Here is a 21,409-nt window from a genome sequence, read left to right on the forward strand (position 1 = left end):
AAATCGAGGAAGAGGGACTTGATAGTAGTGTAATCAACAAAGCAACAGTTGAGAAAAGTATGGATCACATAACATGTGTGGTGTACTTAAAAGTAAACTCTCTTGGGATTGTGAAATTCCTTGACTTGCTCCTCACTGGGCAAAGGATTCATTCTGCAATCAAATTAAGAGGACTGCTTTAGCAGTAAGGGAGCACTACAAGAAAACTGACTTTTCACGACGCCAGAAATATGCTGCAAAAAGTCCAAAAACCGCCGCGAAAACCTTTTTGCGGCACAAATGCGACGGAATTAAATTGTGTCACAAAAGTAGCCGTTACAAAAGAAAACGACACAATTTTTCAACATGTCGCATGCATTTGCATCACTCTTTGCAACGCCAATTTGAGTGTTACCACTCTACTTGCGGCACAAAAAATGCGCTACAAAATGTCCACAATGTCATGCGACAAAAACTTGCGTCGCAAAAAAGTCACCAATATAAAGACCAGAAATCAATTTTTTCATGGTACAATAATTATCATGCTCAAATATCCTAAAATCGAATATTATAACAAAATATAGTTCCACAATACACTAGAATAAAGTATCATACATTGTTTTAGTCAAATTCTACAAACTTTATCATTTAATATTGTTCGCTCCAATTACAAGATGTTTTATATATTCCAAAATGTGCTTGTCTTCAAAAGTACAACACTTCATCATACATCTCTCAAAAACATCTTCATATCTCCCAATCCGCGTGCTTCCAATGTACCATCAAGTCCAGGGCTGCAAAGTGTATTCTATTAGTCCCCTGCTCAAATAACCCCAGCCCATTAAGCATGAAGAAAACGTTAATATAACAATAGATACTGAAACGGAATTTGTAATTCAACCTTTTCACAGACACTGAAAATTAAGACCACTTCTACTACATTATGTCCCATAAATAGCTGGCTAAATGTTAACAAAAACAGCTCGTCTTCCCAATCATACAAATACTCAATGGAAAACTTGACAGAATAGAGTTATTTCCAGAAACTTTTCCAGTACCTCAAGCAAGTCGTTTGCAAGTAGTCCTGCTCCTTTTCTTCTTTGTATGATGGTTATGGTATAACAAAAGACTAGTCAATTAAATATCAACAAGGAGCTCATGCACAAATAGTCATCAACAAGGAAGTCATGCACAATTCAATATCAACAAGGAACTCAGCAAAATTGGTCTTCTATAGAAGGACCAACTCAAAGTACGCATACTATACCTCAAGAATATCAGCAATTGAAGAAACTTTTTTATTCATTTCACACTTGTTTATTTCAGCATCATTTGTTCCAACTTCCTTGTACATTTCAGCATCATTTGTTCCAACTTCCCTGTTCATTCTATCACCAACCTGTTACATTATCAACAAAGTGTGAAGAAAAGAAAATCAGGCCATAGCTGCTGATATTTTAGAGAGTTTGTACACAAAATCGAATTGTATGAATTAATATACAACCTCTAATGAGTCCGAAATTTGAGATTGTTTTGCTGCATTCATTTCTCTTCTTTGGAGTGATGCCAAGTCACATGTGGATGCCCTCTGGAAGAACAAAGATCAATAGTAACTAAAGCAATAAAAAAATTAGAAAAACTATAATATTTAACCAAATAGTTATCCCAAACCATTCTTGCTTCAAATTGAGCAATCAACTCCTCCTTAAAATCTGCCAATTTCGAATTCATTTTTTCTCGTAGTTCACCACGTATGATTTCCACTTTCTCATTCACTGCATTCTTAATGCTTTCTTTTGTCCAGCATTCATGTTATCTGACATCCTATACACGTCTTTTGGTGTCGCACCTACCCCATAAGTTCGAAGACGACCTGGTTTTTCAGGTCCAAGAATATTTTCATAGAGTATATTTTTCACAAAATTATCATCCCTGGATGTCTCTGGCAGTTTTTGTATTTCCTCATTCATAGTTGCCTAAATTGAAAAACAGACAGAAGAAAGAATTATTTATGAAGTAAAACCAATAAAAAGTGACTAAAAGCTATTCTTACAATTGTTTGTGAAGTCAACTCATCCATTTGTTTTCCTTGTCTTGAATGAATAAAAACGTCTAGTTTCAAAGGCTCTTTTCTAGTTTTAATCCGAAGCTGCCACATATTCAATGTACAAACTAAAGAGTTAATATTTCTAAATAAGACTATTTTCCAGAAAAAATTGCTAGAAACATAAGCATTAGAATTTAATATACCTCTTCCCTAAGGTTCACATGATCTTTTTGCCCTGTTCGATGTGACATCTTTTATTTTTTTCGATTCTTGCTATTAATCTTGCTTTGCTTCTAATTATGTACAAAACATAAAAAGGTAGTTAACAACACATCAAAATCATAGTATCACTAGAATTTAATTCAAAAGCAAAAGAGATGTGACAATAAATACATGTCTTGACATCTTCTGAGCTCCAATAATCAATCAAAATAGACCATTGATCCTCCTCAACTCTTGCAGGATAGTGTGCTAATAGCCATGACCTGTGCCTCCTATAAGGAGTGAAATACATGCTCTTGACTTTTGATTTTCAATTTCTCCACAATTTGCTGACCCTTATCATTTGTACTTTCTTGCATGTATCATCAATATTTGTATTTCTCTATCAAAAATTACAAAACAAAAGTTTAAACATTCACAAGCTACAAGATTGTATGAAATAAAAAGAAAAAAAATGTTGCTAACTTTGATAGTGAGTCAAAATACCTTAATATCTTCCCAAAATCTCTCCTTAGATCCTTCAGGCATGGCCCTCCAATCTGTGTACGTGAGTGGTAATTTATTACCATCTTTTACTAAGATTCCTACTTGACTTATATACTGTGTAGCATTAGGACCAATTACTTGGCCCCGTGCATTCCAAACTAACTCCAATTTCTTTCCACCACCCCAACCAGCACTTCGTCTGGCTAGTCCTCTACCACTATTGTCTCCTGTGTACAAAAAACACATACACATACAAAAGAAGAAATTGTGATTCATATAATTTTTTTTATGAATATTATACAAAGCTTGTAATAAGGAATGCTAGACTCAAAACTATTTGTGGTAATCTTTTCTTTTCCAACCGACCTTCTTCACTAGAATCATCATCATCAAAAGTACCATCAAAGACATCATCTATGTCTTCTGAATCATATGAAGAACCTGATCCAGCTTCAGAATCATTGTTATCAAAGGAATCTGGTTGCTCACGATGGGCTACTAGTGGTTGAGAATGAAAGCCTTGACCGATATGTGAATTAGGATGGGAATTTAGTTGAGAATCAGCCTTGGAGTTCAACTGATGTGAATTGGCTTTAGAGTTGAACTGAGAAGCAGAAATAAAGCTAGAAGCTGAGTTTGAATTTGAATTGGAGTCATGTGATTTCACTTGACAATTAGGTCGAGAAACAGAGTTTGAGCTAGATGTAGGGTCTATGCGTATTCCAGGCATTGCTCCAATGAATTTATGTGCTGGAGGCTTTGAATAATGATTGGGGCAAGTCTGATAAGATTGAGAGCTTGACTGTGAAACAGGGTTCAAACTATTAGTGGACTCAATATGCGCTCCGGACATTGGCCCAACAACTTTGCGGGGCCCCTTCATACTTGGTGCCATGGAAAACCTATAAAAGCAGCTTCTGATTTTTGAAGGCAAAGTTAAGTAAGATGATTAATTTTACTGGCTTTTTTCAGAAACCAATCACATAATTCAGCAAGAGAGTGTTGTATCATCTTACTTTTGGAGTTTAAGTTTCTAAAATCTGCAAACACAAAGAACATATACATATTAAGGAACTATAACCCAATGAAACCAACATTACCAACTTGCTAATATGAACATAAGGAATCATAAATTGAACATAAGGTGATACGAAATATGGGCCGTTTATGAGCCATGTTTTGGGCTGCAAGAGATTGAATCTTTTAGTAATAGTTAGTAGTTTATTTTCCAGATTTCTATTTTATTTGCGAGGAATAAATTCGGTCCAAGACCTCATGTTAAGTTGGATCCGATTTATAGAGTCTAGGCTCACCATTACTTAAGTTGGTTAATTAGCTTTTATTGGGTTATGTTGGGCTAGCTTAAAAGCCTTCATTGGATCGATTATAAGCTGACCATTAGATAGTGGATTTGAGTAGTAGAATTGGCCCAAAGGCCTAGCCTAACTGAGTTAGGGTTTTCCCAAGTTACTTTAGGTTTTCAAGTTGTATGGCTATATATAGCCAAGGCAAGAGACCTTCATGATCAGTTTTGAGCATCAATAAAATTGTGAGTTTTCACTTTTCTCTTTCCAAGAGAGCCTCTTTGAATACTTGAGAATTAATCTCAAGTTGTTCATCGAACTTATCAATCAAGTAGTCTCCTTGATTGTGGCATTCTTCTATCTATACTTTTGGTTCACTAAATTTGCTAGTCGTGGGTTAAGGAATCTCCTTAGTTCGTGGCTTGTGATTCTAGAAGGGTCAAAGTTCCGCCAAACATCCCAACTTGGTGTTCGTCTGGATCCGTCTCACATCAGTTGGTAATCAGAGATAGTCGACAACCACCAGGTTATATCCTTCTTTTCATTTGTGTTTCGAGTCACATACTCTTGTTTCAAATCAGTTTGTGTGTCAATTCAAAAAAAAAAAAAGGTACTGTAGCATCATACTGTTCATCGCTACTGTAGCGATACTGTTCACCGGCCGCACTGTAGCGATACTGTTCATCGCTACTGTAGTGGTACTGTTCATCCCGAAAAAAAATTTATAACTTGTGTTTCTTTCTTATTTTGGTGTCTTGTTATATTGTTCTTGAAGTTTTGTGTTGGTTTAGAGTCAAAAAAAAAAAAAAAATCCAGCCGCTAGGGTTTTGTGCCGTCGTTGTGTTCTTGTATCTTGTTTCTTGCATGCAATCTGTCTTGTCATCTCTTGCTACTGTTTTGACCAGATCTTAGTCTTTTCATTGTGTTGTTGAGTCGTTCTGGTTGTGTAAAGCAACCACCAAAAGAAAAAAAAAAAAGAAAAGAAACACATTCAAGAGGCGAAAAACAAAATTCTGGTCGCTAGTTGTTTCTTAATACCGAAGTGTTTTGAACATGAGGGCTAGGAATATTGTTTTGTTTTCCATAAAAAAGCTGATTACAATAGTTCTTGAATTCTTGAATAACCTTGCCTTGCTTCTTGGAACCCTTGATACATATCTTGATAAGGGGGATTGATACTTGAAATCTTGAAACTAAACAAACCTCCATTCTTGATCTTGAGTTGCGGCTGACCTTTGTACAAACACCACACAAAAATCTTGTGTCTTGAAGGTGGGATTCGAAATTCAAAAGAAAGAAAAGCATTCTGGTTGCACAAAAGAAAAAGAGAGAAAGAAAGAAAGAGGAACCAGAGTTGGATCATAAGAAATAAGAAACCTTCTTGAAATAGGCAACCTTCTTGACAAAGGAAACCCAAACCGCCTTGGATTTGCTAGGGCAAACCCTAGCCACCACCAAAGCTGTCCACTTCAGACTTCCCTTGCTTGAATTGGGGAAACCAGCCGCCAACACCAAAACACCCATAACCCAAAATCACCCACAAAAAAAAATTGATCCCAACTTCCAAAGAAAATTCGGCCGCAAGCAAAAAGTGGGTAAAGTCCTTCTAGGATACTAAATTTCCGCCATCTTGTTCTTGTGTCAATCGAACCTTGCGTTCTGTCCACACCACAAATTGGTATCTTGAGTCATTTTTGCATATTGCTAAAAGTGTCCAAAAGGAGTCCGTCCTGATCTAGTCTTAGAGTCCTTGTCGAAGTCAAACTTCCCCAACATTTGAGTCACCCTTTTGCGGACTAAATCAAAAAAAAAATTCCAGAAAAAATTCTTGCTTGTATAATTGCTGTTTTGAGTCATCATTTAGACTTCAAATTTCCAGATTCTCATACACCACTTTTGGGGACAAACTTGGTTGACGTTTGGTTGAACTACTTGAGGGAAATTTCTGATTTCTTCAAGGGGGCAATCAAGGGTTTTGGAAGTGAATGGTGAGATCATTAGAGTGTTCTAAACACTTGAGGATATACGAGAGTGAGTGAAACACGTAAGGGAGAGAGTGAGGACTGTTCTACTAATTTTTGTTGAGTTTTGCAGGTAATAAAAGTATGAGACAAACGAATGCTCAACTGGAGCTTCACCATCTTGTGCCTAAAGGAGCAAATACTGTGGCATTGCGTGAGATAACTGAGCAATTGGAAATCATCAAAGCTCAAAAAAATGATTGGTTTTATACACGTTGCCATATCAAGGATAAAGTTTGCAGCTTAACCATTGATAAGGGTTGTGAAGTTAATCTCGCAAGTACTGTCTTGGTTGAGAAATTGAATCTTCCAACCATTGATCATCTTCGACCTTACAAGTTGCAAAGTGATAGGGGTGATATTTGGATTACTAAGCACACACTTGTTCCTTTTCGTATTGGTCAATACGTGGATGAGGTGTTGTGTGATGTGGTTCCCATTCAAGTGACGCATGTGCTGTTGGGACAATGGTGGATGTTTAATCGCGAAGTCAAATATGATGGATATACTAATAAGTATTCCTTCACATTTAATGGCCGTCGTACCAGGCTTGTGTCGCTTAATTCTAAGCAACTTTGTATTGATCTAGCATACATGAAGAGTGAGCAAGAGCGTTATAGTATGAAAAAAGAGCTAGATGAGGGAATTGTGACTGAAGATGTAAAATTCGAAGGAGTTGAAAAGGAGAAAGAGGTTGAGAATAATGAGGGGAAAAAGTCAGCTACTGAGCATGAGAAAGAGATTAAAAATTCTAAGAGTAAGCTGATTGCGAGAAAGGATGTGAGATCATATGTTTTTTCTAACGATCTTAACTCTACTTTGTTTAGTGTTTCTACTTTTATGCAGGTTAAGCAAGGAAAAATTGAATTGATCTTGGCATGTTCTATGCCTAAATCCATTGGTGAATATCAAACTTTTCATGGATTTTGCATCTTAGGTGTTGTATCCCTTTGTCATCCATTGATGTTCAACTTCAACCATGAGCCTGATTTGCTTGTTGGGAGGAATAATGAAGTTTCAAAGGGAGTTTCTACACTTGAAACTTGTTATAAACTTCCTTTTTATTTCGTTAGTGATAATTCTTTCCTCATTGGTCCAAATTTTGATTCCTTACAACCTGATTTTATTCTTCAATTTGAAGGTTCAGAAGCTGCCTATCTCGATCTTACTCCATTTGTGCAAGATAGGCCATACCAACAACAACTTGCAATGAATTTTGTAACTTTGCAAAATCATGTCCGGGACTGTTCTAACCTGATTGAGCATCACTATGAAGATCCTTATCTTGTGAATGTGAATGGTAAGCTGTCAAGTGATTTTATACCTACAAATGCTAATCGTGTGATTTATTGTGTAGGTCCAAATTCGACCATTCATGACACAGGACTGATTAGAGAGCTTTGGAGTGGTTGGAGTCAAGCCTTGAGTTTCCCATGGCAGATTGTGAGCATTTTCAAGCTGACCAAGAGACACGTGCACCGAATTACAATAATCATGACGTATGCAAGTATCATTCATTCTAAGAGAGCCAATATGTTGAGATTTGAAGTTTCATACTGCCAATTCTTGTAGTACTATTCATTTCCAAACACGATTTGAGGACAAATCTTTTTCAAGAGGAGGGGAATGATACGAAATATGGGCTGCTTATGGGCCATGTTTTGGGCTGCAAGAGATTGAATCTTTTAGTAATAGTTAGTAGTTTATTTTCCAGATTTCTATTTTATTTGCGAGGAATAAATTCGGTCCAAGACCTCATGTTGAGTTGGATCCGATTTATAGAGTCTAGGCTCACCATTACTTAAGTTGGTTAATTAGCTTTTATTGGGTTATGTTGGGCCAGCTTAAAAGCCTTCATTAGATCGATTATAAGCTGACCATTAGATAGTGGATTTGAGTAGTAGAATTGGCCCAAAGGCCTAGCCTAACTGAGTTAGGGTTTTCCCAAGTTACTTTAGGTTTTCAAGTTGTATGGCTATATATAGCCAAGGCAAGAGACCTTCATGATCAGTTTTGAGCATCAATAAAATTGTGAGTTTTCACTTTTCTCTTTCCAAGAGAGCCTCTTTGAATACTTGAGAATTAATCTCAAGTTGTTCATCGAACTTATCAATCAAGTAGTCTCCTTGATTGTGGCGTTCTTCTATCTATACTTTTGGTTCACTAAATTTGCTAGTCGTGGGTTAAGGAATCTCATTAGTTCGTGGCTTGTGATTCTAGAAGGGTCAAAGTTCCGCCAAACATCCCAACTTGGTGTTTGTCTAGATCCGTCTCACATCATAAGGTTTCATGTTCTGTCTCCTTCCAATAAATCAAGCAATCATTGGGGCATGCATGAATTTTATGGTAGCTAAGACCCAAGTCTTTAACAATCTTCCAAGCATCACGATAAGAGCTTGGAAATAATTCATTCTCAGGAAAAACTTCCTTGAGAAGCTCCAGTAATATTGTCATTGAGTTGTTGCTCCATCGACAAAGAGACTTGACATGCAACAACTTGATGACAAATGATAGAAGAGTAAAATTTTTACATCCAGGGTATAACTCTGTTTGGGCATGCTTCAGCAACTTAAAAAACTTATTAGTCTCTTCATCACAGGCTCCTCTAAGTTCTTCTAAATTTATGTTAGAATTCTCTTCAAGTGTTCTTCCAAGTGTTTCGTGTATCAATTCATTCATGTCATCATTTTCAATGTGCCTAAACACTCCATTGTTCATATTTTCTTGATTGAAGTCCCATGGATCTTCACCATGATGAATCCAATTTGTATAAGTGGTCAAAAACCCCTTCATTGTTACATGTGCATGCACAGTTTCTTCCTTTCTTCGTTCTGAGTTTTTACATCGCCTACATGGGCAATATATTCTACTCCCAACCTCCTTCTTTTTGTAGGCAAATTTAAGGAAGTCACTCAGACACTTTTCAAAGTATGGATTATTGACTCGGTCTTCAATAAAGATCCAAGACCTATCATCCATTCTATAAGAAACAAGACTGAGAAGGCAAGAAAAGAGACCTTATAAACAGAATTGAAAAATAGCAAATTTATTAACATGCAAAAAAAAAATAAAAAATAAAGTGCAGCATGTGCATCCCAGTTTGCTATGCTCATAGTGGAATGCGATGTTAACAGTTAACCCAACTTCTCAATGCCAAAAGAATGTGGTGAATTTATGTCAATATGCAAACTAGTGTTCTGTTTGCAAGAAAAAGAAACATAGATAAATCAGGGGAGCTAGATTGTCTTACAAATTCCTAATTGCAACTTGGTAGAACATTTAATTGCTAGCAAGCTACAATTGCTAGGCAGATAAAAATGATGGTTATGGGCAATTCAGATAGTTAGATTGCTGTTCAACTATGTACAAGAACTTGTCTACTGTATTGAAAAAGACATAATCCGGATAAAAGTGGCCAAAAAAAGGAGAAGTAACAAATGCATGACAACATAACAATTTACACAGAAGTCCAAATTTTCAAACTGAAACTCTAGAATTCCACCTTAAATCACATTAAGTCTCAAATAATTGAAAAAATCCATTAAAATCCACATTTAAAAATCATATAGTCGTTCTCCATCTTAACCCAAAAAAAAAGCATAAATAACTCAAGTTGACCATTACTAATCACTAAATTCCTCTTACTGTGCCCTTAAAATATATAGAAATAGAAAAAGAAGAGAAATCAACTAGAAAAAACGATTCATGAAATAATTGAAATAAAAGACTCGCAAAAATGATTGAAGAACCGAAAGGGGTTCAACTATTGGATTTTGCACTTAGTCAAATACTTCATTTTAGATTTTAAAAAATCTCCGAACACATTTTCTACTCATCTTTTCATTACGCATACATCAATTATATACTACATATTATAATAATATTTTTTCAAAGTCTCCCCCCAAAAAAACACAATTTTGACTGAGCTAAAACCTCAAGAAAAGCTTCTTATATTTTGGTATGTTTTAATTTGCAAAAAAAAAAAAAAATTGATTGCATTATAACGCATTTTTTAAATCATCTTTCTATTTTACATATATCGCACTATAAAAAGTGTTATGATATTATTTTTAAAAAATTGTTCTATATAATCTCCCATCAAACACACGTTTTTAATAGGAAAAGGGACGTACACATACTAGGCCAAATTTCTAATTCCTCTATTAATGTTTATCTTATGACCCGAAGAAAAGAGCTCGAGTTTGAACTCTTAACTCAATGGATTTAATTCCCAATCTTCCTCTTAGCTTACTAGTCTTTACAGAGGACAAAAACATCTGCCTTTTTTTTTTTTTTGAGTGAATGAGAAAATATCACTCTAATACTCTATTTACCTCTTCCACTGATAGACAAAACAAAGTGTTCGCTGTTCAATTTGGCCTCTGAAGAAATGCAGACTCGTTGACACAAGTGACAAGACAAGACTAGAGACAGCCACTAAAGCCACTAAAGAAACGGCATATGCATACGATGCGGCATATCCAAAGCAGGTAAGAGAAGAGGATAAAAAAGCAAGCAAATTAAGTATGATACCAGATAGCCCCAGAAATTTAGAAGGAGACAAATAACGGAATGTCAAAGAGCAATTTAATTAGCAATATCGATAGCAAATAGCACAAGTTGAAATGAGTAAAGTGAAAATATCACAAAGAAATTGAGCTTAATTACCTTGCCTTTGAACCAGAAGAGCTCGTAGAATTGTTGATTGAGTTGTCTCAGAGCTACAATTGGTTTATCGATAGAGAACCAAATCCAACCAAGGATATCCAATTTATTCACCTTTCGAAAAATGACCTAAAACTGAAAGAAAATTTGGTCTGATATTTCTACTGCAGATATAAAACTAAGAAACAAACACAAAAATTAATTGACCAGGAATTAGGAACCGAAGGTATTTCTACTGCATCATTAGAAATCAAAGGGAATTTAGAGAGAGAGAGAGAGAGAGAGAGAGAGAGAGAGAGAGAGGTGGAATTAGGTTGTCTGCTTTCAGACTTTGGAAAGGATCAGATTTTTGGGTATTTAGGTATTTAGGTGTTTAGTTATCTTTAGAAAGGATCGTTTGTTCCCCCCTTTTTTTGGGCTTTATTTTCTTTTCTTTTCTTTTATGGGTTATATTAAAACTATGTCGTTTTTATGTAAAAATTAGGAACCGTTGTGAAATTTGCAGCACAAATTGAAATTTGCTGCTTATTTACCGCACTTTCTCCTTGTGCCACAGCAAAAGCGTTGCAAAAAGCCCGTTTTCTTGTAGTGGAGTTGGGGATCCCTACCAAAATTTTGATATAGCGTGTGTTTGTAGAGTTTTCAGGAATATGCTGTAAGGAGGAGTGTATTAGTGATGATAAGATAATCTGTGTGTAACCTGATTTCCTGATATTAATAAAATTTACCATTTTACTTAAAAAAAAAAAAGAAGACAAATGTTTCCAATAACTTGGCAGAAGCAATTATAGCAGGTGATAGTTTTGTAGGAAGGTCACCAAGGGATAATCTACTATATTTCCTAAGGGCAATATTAGTGTTTAGTTAGAAGGCAGTGCTTCATAATCCCGTTAAGTGCCGAATATTAATCTTTTAATAAAAGTCATTAAAATTAGTGAATTAAGAAAAAAATTTTCTATTAAGCTTGTTTAATAACAAAATTTCCATACATTTGAATACATTAAAATCTACTTAATTTTTTTTACAAAATTTAAAGTGAAAATGCAATCACTTGATTTGCTGTATGCTCAAATTAGTGTAATCATACTCATCCAAAATCATTTTCTTCCACCACAGCCCAACACGCTTTTACACATATACACATACTTTCTTGCTCTCTCATATATGTGTGCTTTTGTCATATATGCATACAGACACTCTCTCTCACAAACACATACACACAAATTCACACATTTTCGTCACCTACACACATTTTCTAACATCATATGTTTATCATACAACAAAAACGTGCATCTTTTTTTTTCCAAACACACACATTATCATACACATAAACATACTCTCTCTTAGACAAAAATATTCGATTTTCATGTTGGTTCATTTTATCAAAATTAAAATGTAATAGTTAAAAAATTACTTTCATCTAAAGTAAAATAAAATATTTGTACAAACTGTATGATTTACATAAAATACAATACTTCAATTCAGTGCTCAAATTCAGCATATTATGAAACAAATTTGACTTTATAAATTGTGCGAATTCAAACTTAAGTTTCAGTTTTCAGGTTTTAAATTTTAATTTTATCAAATGCTCCCTAAGTCATATTTTTTGCATTGCATATCACATTTTGTTGTGATGAAATTGATTCACATTACCCTCTTTATTTTCAATCTTACACAACTTAGATACACTTTTTTTTTTTTTTTTGGCATTTTGGAGTAATAAGCTACAATTAAACGAGACAGCATTAGCAAACAGGTATATCTTTCTTAACATTTTTTTGGCCTTTTTGGTATTCTAGATACGAGTGCACCTACCATGAGAAACAATAATTTAATAAAGAAAAAAAGAAGAAATAAGTGAATCATATACTTCTCTGTTCAATTAAAACAGACATTTTGCCTCCTAGTGCAGATTGAGATAATCATGACGATCCCTGGTGGAAGTTCCAGAGTTTGCTGCACTGATAGAAATCGCAAAAGGTCTGCAGGCCAAGCACGACCAGCAGCGCGCCAGTGGAAACCAGGGCCAGACATTTCCATGAAGCATACAAATTCTTCTTCAACCCTCTAACCGTCCTGACCAAAAGCTTCTTGCCGTAGAATTTGTTAACTTTCTCAACGGCAACCTCGATGTTAGACTTGTGATCTGAGCCGGCATAACATCTCTGCATACCGTTGAATTGATCAGCAATTTCACCATCCGTGAGAGCCGCCTTGATCACCCCATTTTGCTTCAGCAGCTTCACGTCTTCTGCGGTGTCTATAATCCCATTCATGAGGTTGACGTATCGAGCAAATTTAAGGGTTGACTTACACATAGCAGCCTCGTAAGCCACCAGATTCCTCATTATCACTTCTGAGCTCGCGTTCAAATTCATTACAGGAAGGTACAAAGCGGCTTCCTCTTCCACGAACTTGATCTCTTGAATGCTCCCAATGAAGGGTTTGCATTGCACTTTAGCATAGCGCCAGAGATGAGATACCGACGGAATTTCGATTTCATCATGTTCTGAATTTTGCTCTCCAGTACCCAGGTTGCCTTTTCTGTACAGCCCAGAAATAGTTGACCATGGAATACTCGAGACAAACTTAACAGGGCTAAGAAATCGCTGGGTATGCTTAGGACCAATGGTCTCCACCAAGTCCAAGAGTGTTTCCACATTATTGTGAGCCACGTCTGGATCTTCATTATCAGTCGAGAAGGACGAGGATGAAGAGGTCGATGAGTTCCTGAATTCTGTATAAGTTGGCACGACTTGAATGGGACCATTTACTAAGCATCCGGACACGGCAGGACCTGGGACATTAACAACCATATGATACATCATATCTAACAAATGCAGAGGTCTACGGTAACGGCATTTGTTGGTCTTATCAATAGAGAACTTAACAGGAGATTGTGCTTCACACAATTGAAATAACATTGAGATCAACTCAATATCATCTTCTTCCCCCTGATCATTGGAATTAGGAGAGACTTGAAGAGACTTGCGAATCTCTTTCAACAGAACAAATGGGAGTTGATTCTCAAGCATCATGATATCTCTCGTGACAATAGTGTTGTCCAACAGTCTCCTGTCTGTGGTCTCATCTTGCACAAGATAAGAATGCAAGATGTGGAGAAAGAAACAACTGTCTATTGCTATGATCCACGCCAACGTATCTTGATCATAGTCCATGAACTTATTGTAACAAGCCCGGATAGAGGGATCTATCTCCTTCAACCTGTTGATCACGATGTGTTGGAAATTGGAAATCTGCTCCGGGGTTGAGATCTCTTTGATGGCAGCGAGCTTGTACCTCTCCATCTGATAGAGCTCGGGGCGTAAATGATGGTACGGCCCCATGGCTATGAGCTGAGGAGTATAAGCTTCAGGCTTTTTAAGGCTGAGCGTTTTGGGGACTTCAAAAACAGAAACGGGAGGGAGATGATCGATGTCAACGGCAATTTCTTTGCGGAAGATGTTGCTGATTCGATCAACCCAGCCCCTGGCGCAAGAGCTTAAGGGAACTGTGGCTGATGAATATGAATATGGAAGTTCCATTCCTTTGGTTTTTGGGATGACGTGAAAATGTTAAGTTTGACGATTGGGAAGCAATGCCGCGTGGTGGTATTTATAGGAACGCTGTACTACAAATTTGACATGTTAAAATTGTGGAGATATATATATATATATATATATATATATATATATATATAGAGAGAGAGAGAGAGAGAGAGAGAGAGAGAGAGAGAGTTAGTTAAATATGAAGACGTCGAAAAGTACGCGGCTATGAAATTAATAAGGAATTTTTACTGTTGGATTAATTTTGCACCAACCTTGAAATGATGACTGTAAATTATAGGCTGTTAGTTCTTGCAAAAAAAAAAAGAAAAAAAAGGACTGTAGTTATGGATTAAATCACAAGCAAATCAATAATTCAGGAATTTCTGTTCCCCCTCAACTCTCCCCAAAAGAAATCCTTCTTGTAATGTGAAAAGAAAAGAAAAGAAAAGAAAGATAAGGCAGCATTTTGTGTGCTAGCCATGGGAAAATTTCCAAAAATTATGAAACTCGAAATTTAGCATTGGAGTGGGGTTTGTCTTTAGCTGCTTTCAGTTGCTTGAACATTGTACATCGATAGGAATTGAACTTTAACAAAAGAATGCAGATACAACTATTGAGTGCAAAATTAACAAAAAAAAAAAAATTGGAAGACTAAATACATAAGGACTTTTTCATCTTTTTCTCTTATGGACGATATCCTTAACAAATTTTTTTTTTTTTTTGGAAATAACTGAACTTTACAAAACTGGGTTTGGTCTATTCGGTCCATTAATTCTTTTTTCTTTTGTATATTATATTGTTCCTTTGTTAGGAATCGCTCTGTGGGCATGTTATTGTAACAAAAAATCCAATACCGACCACAAAAAATTTTAAAAATCCTTTTGTTTAATTTTACATGAGAAACTATGCCGATCCATTGTAACAAAATCCAATACCACAGCGGCAAGTTCGTTCAATTCAACATATAAGAGGCTAACTAAGGATAAAATATTCTTGGAGGGAAAAGGACATGAATGGCCGATTATTGCTGATTCCTTATTTATAACGTGCAAGAAGTATTTCAAGTTGCTGATTGCTTATTTATGCCGTGCAAGTAATTGCGACTGTTGCTATCTGCTTCTGGATTCTGTGACCAAGCAAAACAAAGTATAGATCGATATTAAGAAGACTGCAACTTCACGTCACTGCACATTTTAGTCACTTACAAATTTTGATTTAATGCCACAATTATTTAAAATGCAACTCAAATTAGGGTATTTTTAAGAGATAAGGTTTGGTCTCAAATATTTGGGTTAGGAGTGTTTTTAGTTCATAAAATTTGGATAAAAGCAAATGCATTCCTAAGTATTTTTGTTTCTATGTACATTTAGTCATAGTGACTGATTTTTACCAATTACTAATAGAATCTAATCATGTGACAGCAAATTTTTGCAAAAAATTACTAAGTAAAATCTGTATTAAAAAATGACTAAATTACTCATATGCTAGTCATGTGAGTAATCAGCCTTTAACTTAAATTTTTTTTTTCAATTAATTTTTGTTGGCTCAAGGAAATAGTGACAGATTCACAGCTGTTCGGCTTGAATTGTCATGCATGTGTAGAGATAATATTCTTAGTTATAATCATCACGCAACAAGTAGATGTGATAAATAATTCCAGACCAAAAAAAAAAAAAGACCCTGAATTTAATTGCTTGATTTTGCATTTAGTTTCATTTCCACGCTAGTCCTTGCCATTTCCTCGTAGCTTTGATCCCCAAAGAAATAAAGCACGAGCTAATAGGCATTTCTGGTCCCATGTGCTCTTTAGTTCTTGACACTTGTTCCACATATACTTATTTTGTTTCGTTAATGGTCAAGCATGACCTCAAAGGTAGACATCATACGTGACTTCTAATTGTAATCAATCCTAATTAATCAGGAGTTTTTCAATGGTTAGGTTTGCATTCCCCTATTTTGTTCTTGACATTCCTCAAAGAAATTTAGTCGCTGATAGGCAAAAGCATAATATCGTGATTATCTATATCTATACTATATTAAAATGTGCCAATATAATTTAGTGATTTAGTTGTTGACCAACGGAAAAGCATGGGAGAAAGAAAGTTGCAGAAACTGGAAACCTGTCTCTTGAAGAGTGGTGGAGAAGCTCTCCCTTTGACTCAGGCACCACTTTGACTGCTGCGGACGTGGTTCCTCTTGTTGTGAAGAAAGAAATAATCTCATCTCTTGAAGAGAGGTGTAGAAGCTCACCCTTTGGCTCAGGCGGGCCTTCCACCACTTCGACTGATGTCGACGTGGTTCCTCTCGTTGTGACAAAGAAGTAATGAAAGAGAAGGGAAGCCCGGGCCGCGTTTGCTAATATATCTAAATCTATTGCTCCTTGATTGAAAGGAATTCATATAGATCCAACGAATAGAGTAAATAGATCCAATATAAGTAAAGATTTAGTTTTTACTTTTCAATCTCTAATCAGTGTTGATATTATTTTTGTAATATCCGCTTTGTGGTTGTACTTTATGAATAAAATTTGATTTAGGGAAGCTTTAGGTTTTACTTTAGAAATAAAATCGAGTTCTGTTTAAAATTTGTTTAACGATGAAATTTCTAAATTAAACATAAACACAAAAGAGAGTTCTTTCAACTAGGAAATCTCTATATTGTGTTTCTTTCATTTTTCTTTCTTGCTTTCTTTCATCGTTTTTTGTTCTTTGTTCTTTGTTCTTTTTTTTTTTTTGTGTCATACAAACACTAAAAGTGAAAGAAAAGGAATTTAGAGATTTTGAACCTGCCATCTACCTATGAGGATGATCTAAAATATTGTCAATAGCATGACAAATAAAGTCATACATTCACTTGGATATTAACATTTGGCCATATGTATTGAATTGTACTTCTAACTCTAGGACTATATTTGTTTTTGGTTCTAGAGTTGAGAATTAGCATAATTGAAGTATAAGAACTATTTAGAAAACACATTATGTCATTTCATTTTCTTTGTTTTTTTTTTTTTTTAGGGGTACAAAGAACGCATATTATGTCAGATTTAGTGATTATCAACTTTAAGAGTTTGACATTTCTCTTCAAATTACCTTAACACTTAATACTAATAGTAACTCATAGACTCCCCCCATGCATAAATAGGCACATCTAAATTCTCTTACATCATTTAACAATTGAAATTTTTTCTCTTCAATTTTATTGCTTTATTGCTTTATAGGAGGAAATTGGGAAAGAAAATTAGTGAGTAATTATTAACCACCAAGTGAAATATTATCTTCAATCTGCATGTGAAAAGGTTGAAAAATGGAATTAGCAAACAAAAATATTAAAAATATCATGGGGAAATGTTCCTTATAGATAACGAACTTGAATTCATTTATTTTCTATTTGAATGAAACTATTATTGGATAACTTTTGAAAGAATTCAATAATAGAATGAAAGTTTCTTCATTTGGGTTTTAGGAATTAATTTACTATATACAAATAGGAGGGGTGCTTTTGAAGAGAATAATTTTTTATATTACACAAGAGAGACTCTAAACCTTACAAAGAGCAAGGGAAAGATAAATGCCTAACAAATGAGCACAATGGACTTGAAGGCTACCTTGTTAATGTCCCAATAAATTTGGGTTTTGGAGACTTTGAAGAGCATAATCATTATAAACTTTAACTAATTAGACTCAAGCAAGAAAAGTCACACGCAACATGATGAACAAAATTGTTAATTGTGGCTACAAATGAGATTCACTATGGACAAATTAATTACTTTTAGGGAATAGATAATTTGTAAAAGGATATAAAATGATAACAAGTGTAAAAGTTTGAGTTTGGAAATAGTAAGAACCAACCATCTATAGCGGATTTGCCTAGACAATGTAAAGTGCTAGTTAGGCTAGATGCTGAAGGATTTTTTAACTTTAGCCTCGTTGTCCTCTTCTGTGTCGCATATCTTTCAGGAGGCTAATATTTCCTCCGATATGATGGCTAATTTGTGTTGGGGGACCGATTTGTTTTGCACGTCTCATCAGCAACTGCCGAGTGCGGTACAAGCATCTGTACTACTTGACGCTAGGGAATTCTCGGCTGTACGATACCAGCTTACAATGGCACCTTCGGGGTAGTGCTCTCGATAGCTGTCTGGCTGAAAGCACTCAATGTAATCTTTCTTTTCCTTTGATTTTCAATAAAAGAGAACTCGTAAGTTATTTTTTTAAAAAAACTTTAGATTAGTTTCTATAACGGAGTAAGTACTCCTTATTTATGGGGTTTTTTTCATATATTAGAGGTGATAGGTTGCAATTTTATTGTTTATTTTATTATTAATTTCCTCTATTACATGATCTGATGTGGATTAATTGTTAGATTCTACTCACTTTTGACAACTTGCATTTATTTCAGGGAGTAGAACGAAAATACCATAACAAGTGCTAATTTGGCAATCATCAGAAAAGAGTTCAAGTAGCAGGGGCATTTTTGGAACGTCAAGACGCGACCCTTTTTTGGTAATTTGGCGGAAGACAACATTGAAAAAAGGACGAAAAGGCTGAAGTCTTCTATTCAGCTGGAGGGGCCGCCGCCCAGGAGCCAAGCATTAGAGTAGCTAGGTATTAGAAAGAAAAAAAGCGCAGAGAACTAGCACTACTTTGATGGCTTAGCCTTTGACTTTTCTTTTTTGTTTAGCTCTTAGTAGTTTTCTTTTCATTCCTCGGATGTCAGGAGCAATTAGGAGATTTGACAGGTTGTCGAAACCTATGCAATAATAAAATTAAACCTAATTGCCAAATAAAGTAACCAAAACCCAATTCCAAGTACTGGAGCAGGGACTCTAGGTGTGCAATGGGTTACTTGATTCACCCTGCTCCCGAAGAGTTTGCTTGATCCGATATACCTGAATGGGATGGCTTTTTGCAAATAATTATTAATTTATAAATAGGGCAAGTAGGGTCGTATCCTCAGGAACTGGAGATATTTGTCTCTTTCGAAATTCAAAGTAACACGGGAGGTGTTTTTGTGTATACGATGACAATCAAAGAAATTCAAATAAAAATAAATAGCTAACTAGAAATTAAATGACAATTCACTAAACTTAGAGTAATGATAATTAGAGGTCTAAAACAATTAAAAAAGAAAACAATCAAAAATAGAATAAAATAGGCAACTAAGAATCAAATGACAATTCACTTTCCACCATAGCCAAAACCAATTCTAGTATATTCACATATTAAGATCTCTCTGCTGGGAGCTTTCTCTCTCTAAACTGAGAGCTTTCTCTCTTCTGAGTGGGAGATTGGAAATTTCAAAAGGAAAAAACCCCGCCTAGACTGAAAACCACATTCCCTTCAAGAAACCAAAATGCCGAAATCTAAACACCACTAAATCTTCTTCTGAATCCACAATCTCTGATTTTACTGCACCAATCAGTGAATAGCGGAAGCAGGGGAGCTGAGAAGTCACAAGGAAAAAACTAGGTTTATTAAGATAGTAATGATCTTTCAAAGAAGGACATAAAAGCACTGGATCCATCTAGGCTGGGCAGATAGAGGACATGGTAGTTATTAGTCTTAAATACTCAGCATTACCACGGTGAAGCCCTAAAATTCTAGGTATCACGGCCATTAACTTCTCTACTAAGTCTTTTCTTTCACTTGCATTTGCATAAGTAGGTCGTCTTCGTCCTTGCCTACCTGGTAGTGTACTTACCTAGAGAAAATAGTAGTCTGGTTTTCTTTTCTAGCTGTTTTAGTCAGGTTCTATCATTTGTTCTCACACATAGCTAGAGGAATCCCTCTTAGATTAACTAGTTTCCATGGCTGATGAACTGGAGGAAGTGCTGAAAAAGTTTGCTCTGTCTAATTTGGAGCAGAATGGAGCATGGTTAGAAATGGATGATATAGATATAGGAATCACTGAGTGTAAAAATAGCATCATTGGGAAGATCAGAGGGGAAAAAGTTGCAAACTTCACAGGTGTGAAGAATTTCGTTACGGCAGCCTGGGGCTACCCCAAAGATCTCACTATGACTGAGTTGGGGCCTAACCTGTTTCAATTTTTCATTCCAGACGCTGAGAGCAGATTGAGAATACTTGGCGGTAGACCATGGTTGATTGATAGTCAGGTACTCGTACTAAATAGGTGGGAGGCAGGAATTGAGGAAAATACAGAGGCCTTCAAATATGCTCCACTATGGGTACAAGTATGGAATTTGCCCATTCACTGGTTATCTAAGGAAGTTGGGAGGAAGATCGGGAAAGTTTTTAGAGAGGTGAAGGAGGTGTTAATTTCCCACTCTGGTGGCAAAGAAGGGAAGCACCTTAAGCTGTTTGTGAGTGCAGATTTGACCCAGCCACTGTTAAGAGGCACAACAGTTAAGATGAGTGGAGTGTTAAAATGGATTAACTTTAGATACGAAAGAGTGCCTGATTTTTGCTACAAATGTGGAATAATTGGACACAGTGAAATGAAATACAAAAATGAGGTGAACATCAAGAAGGGACAACAAGAAAATTAGTATGAACCCTGGCTACGAGCACAGAATGGGAAAGGATCCCCTCAAAAGGATAGCAAATCCAGCTCGTATAATTCAAATAGACAAGTATGAGGTTTACAAAATGGGGAATGGATTAGGAGGAGCTATGGGAATAACATAGAACAGGAAGCCAATCCTGTTAGGAATGAGAGGGTCCAGAACCTAACCTTGACCAAGAGCACAGACAGGGTGGAGGAATACAATGAAATGCCTATGGAAAGGATACAGGAATCAGGTAAGGAAGATGAGGAGCTATTGGATGCACAAGAGACTGATAAGAGAGGGGTGGAAAGAGATAATGAGGATAAATATGGAACAAGTTCAGAAATGTGTGGATTGGAGAATGAGTCACCTGTAGAAGTGAATCCCGCAGTATCAGGAGAATTAGGGAATATGAAGCTGGAAAAGAGAATAGAGGATGGTAAAGCTCTAGTTATTGAGATGTAGATGGATGAGGATGAGCTAGTCTAGATCAAGGGAAATGGAGGAAGGAGCGAGAGAAAAGTAAGACTAATGAATAGGAAAAATGGAAGAGGAAGACAACCTCTGAATGAGATTCAGAACTTGGAACCTAGGAAAGGTGTTAACATGAAGAGGAGGGTGCAGATAGT

The 21,409-nt window shown here is 35.8% G+C and overlaps 2 protein-coding genes across 3 annotated transcripts; both read right to left on the reverse strand.

Annotated features, from left to right (window-relative positions):
* Positions 1-522: 522 nt before the first annotated feature.
* On the reverse strand, positions 523-10,716 carry LOC140013212 (uncharacterized). Of its 2 annotated transcripts, none has more exons than XM_072062362.1 (8): positions 3,101-10,716; positions 2,735-2,961; positions 2,420-2,630; positions 1,651-1,955; positions 1,484-1,567; positions 1,247-1,378; positions 1,038-1,074; positions 523-773 (listed from the first exon to the last, which is right to left on the reverse strand). In XM_072062362.1, exons 1-3 carry the CDS (start codon positions 3,627-3,629, stop codon positions 2,559-2,561), a joined length of 828 nt encoding a protein of 275 aa, XP_071918463.1. In that variant the 5' UTR covers positions 3,630-10,716; the 3' UTR covers positions 523-773; positions 1,038-1,074; positions 1,247-1,378; positions 1,484-1,567; positions 1,651-1,955; positions 2,420-2,558. The 2 variants fall into 2 exon arrangements, with proteins under 2 accessions (XP_071918463.1, XP_071918464.1); XM_072062363.1 differs by having other exon boundaries at positions 523-798.
* A 1,930-nt stretch (positions 10,717-12,646) lies between these two features.
* On the reverse strand, positions 12,647-14,269 carry LOC113706126 (putative UPF0481 protein At3g02645). Its single transcript, XM_027228015.2, has one exon. The coding sequence runs from the start codon at positions 14,267-14,269 to the stop codon at positions 12,647-12,649; it is 1,623 nt and encodes a 540-aa protein (XP_027083816.1).
* Positions 14,270-21,409: the final 7,140 nt, after the last annotated feature.

The sequence above is a fragment of the Coffea arabica genome, chromosome 8c (assembly GCF_036785885.1).
Source record: "Coffea arabica cultivar ET-39 chromosome 8c, Coffea Arabica ET-39 HiFi, whole genome shotgun sequence".
Classification (NCBI taxonomy): domain Eukaryota; kingdom Viridiplantae; phylum Streptophyta; class Magnoliopsida; order Gentianales; family Rubiaceae; genus Coffea; species Coffea arabica.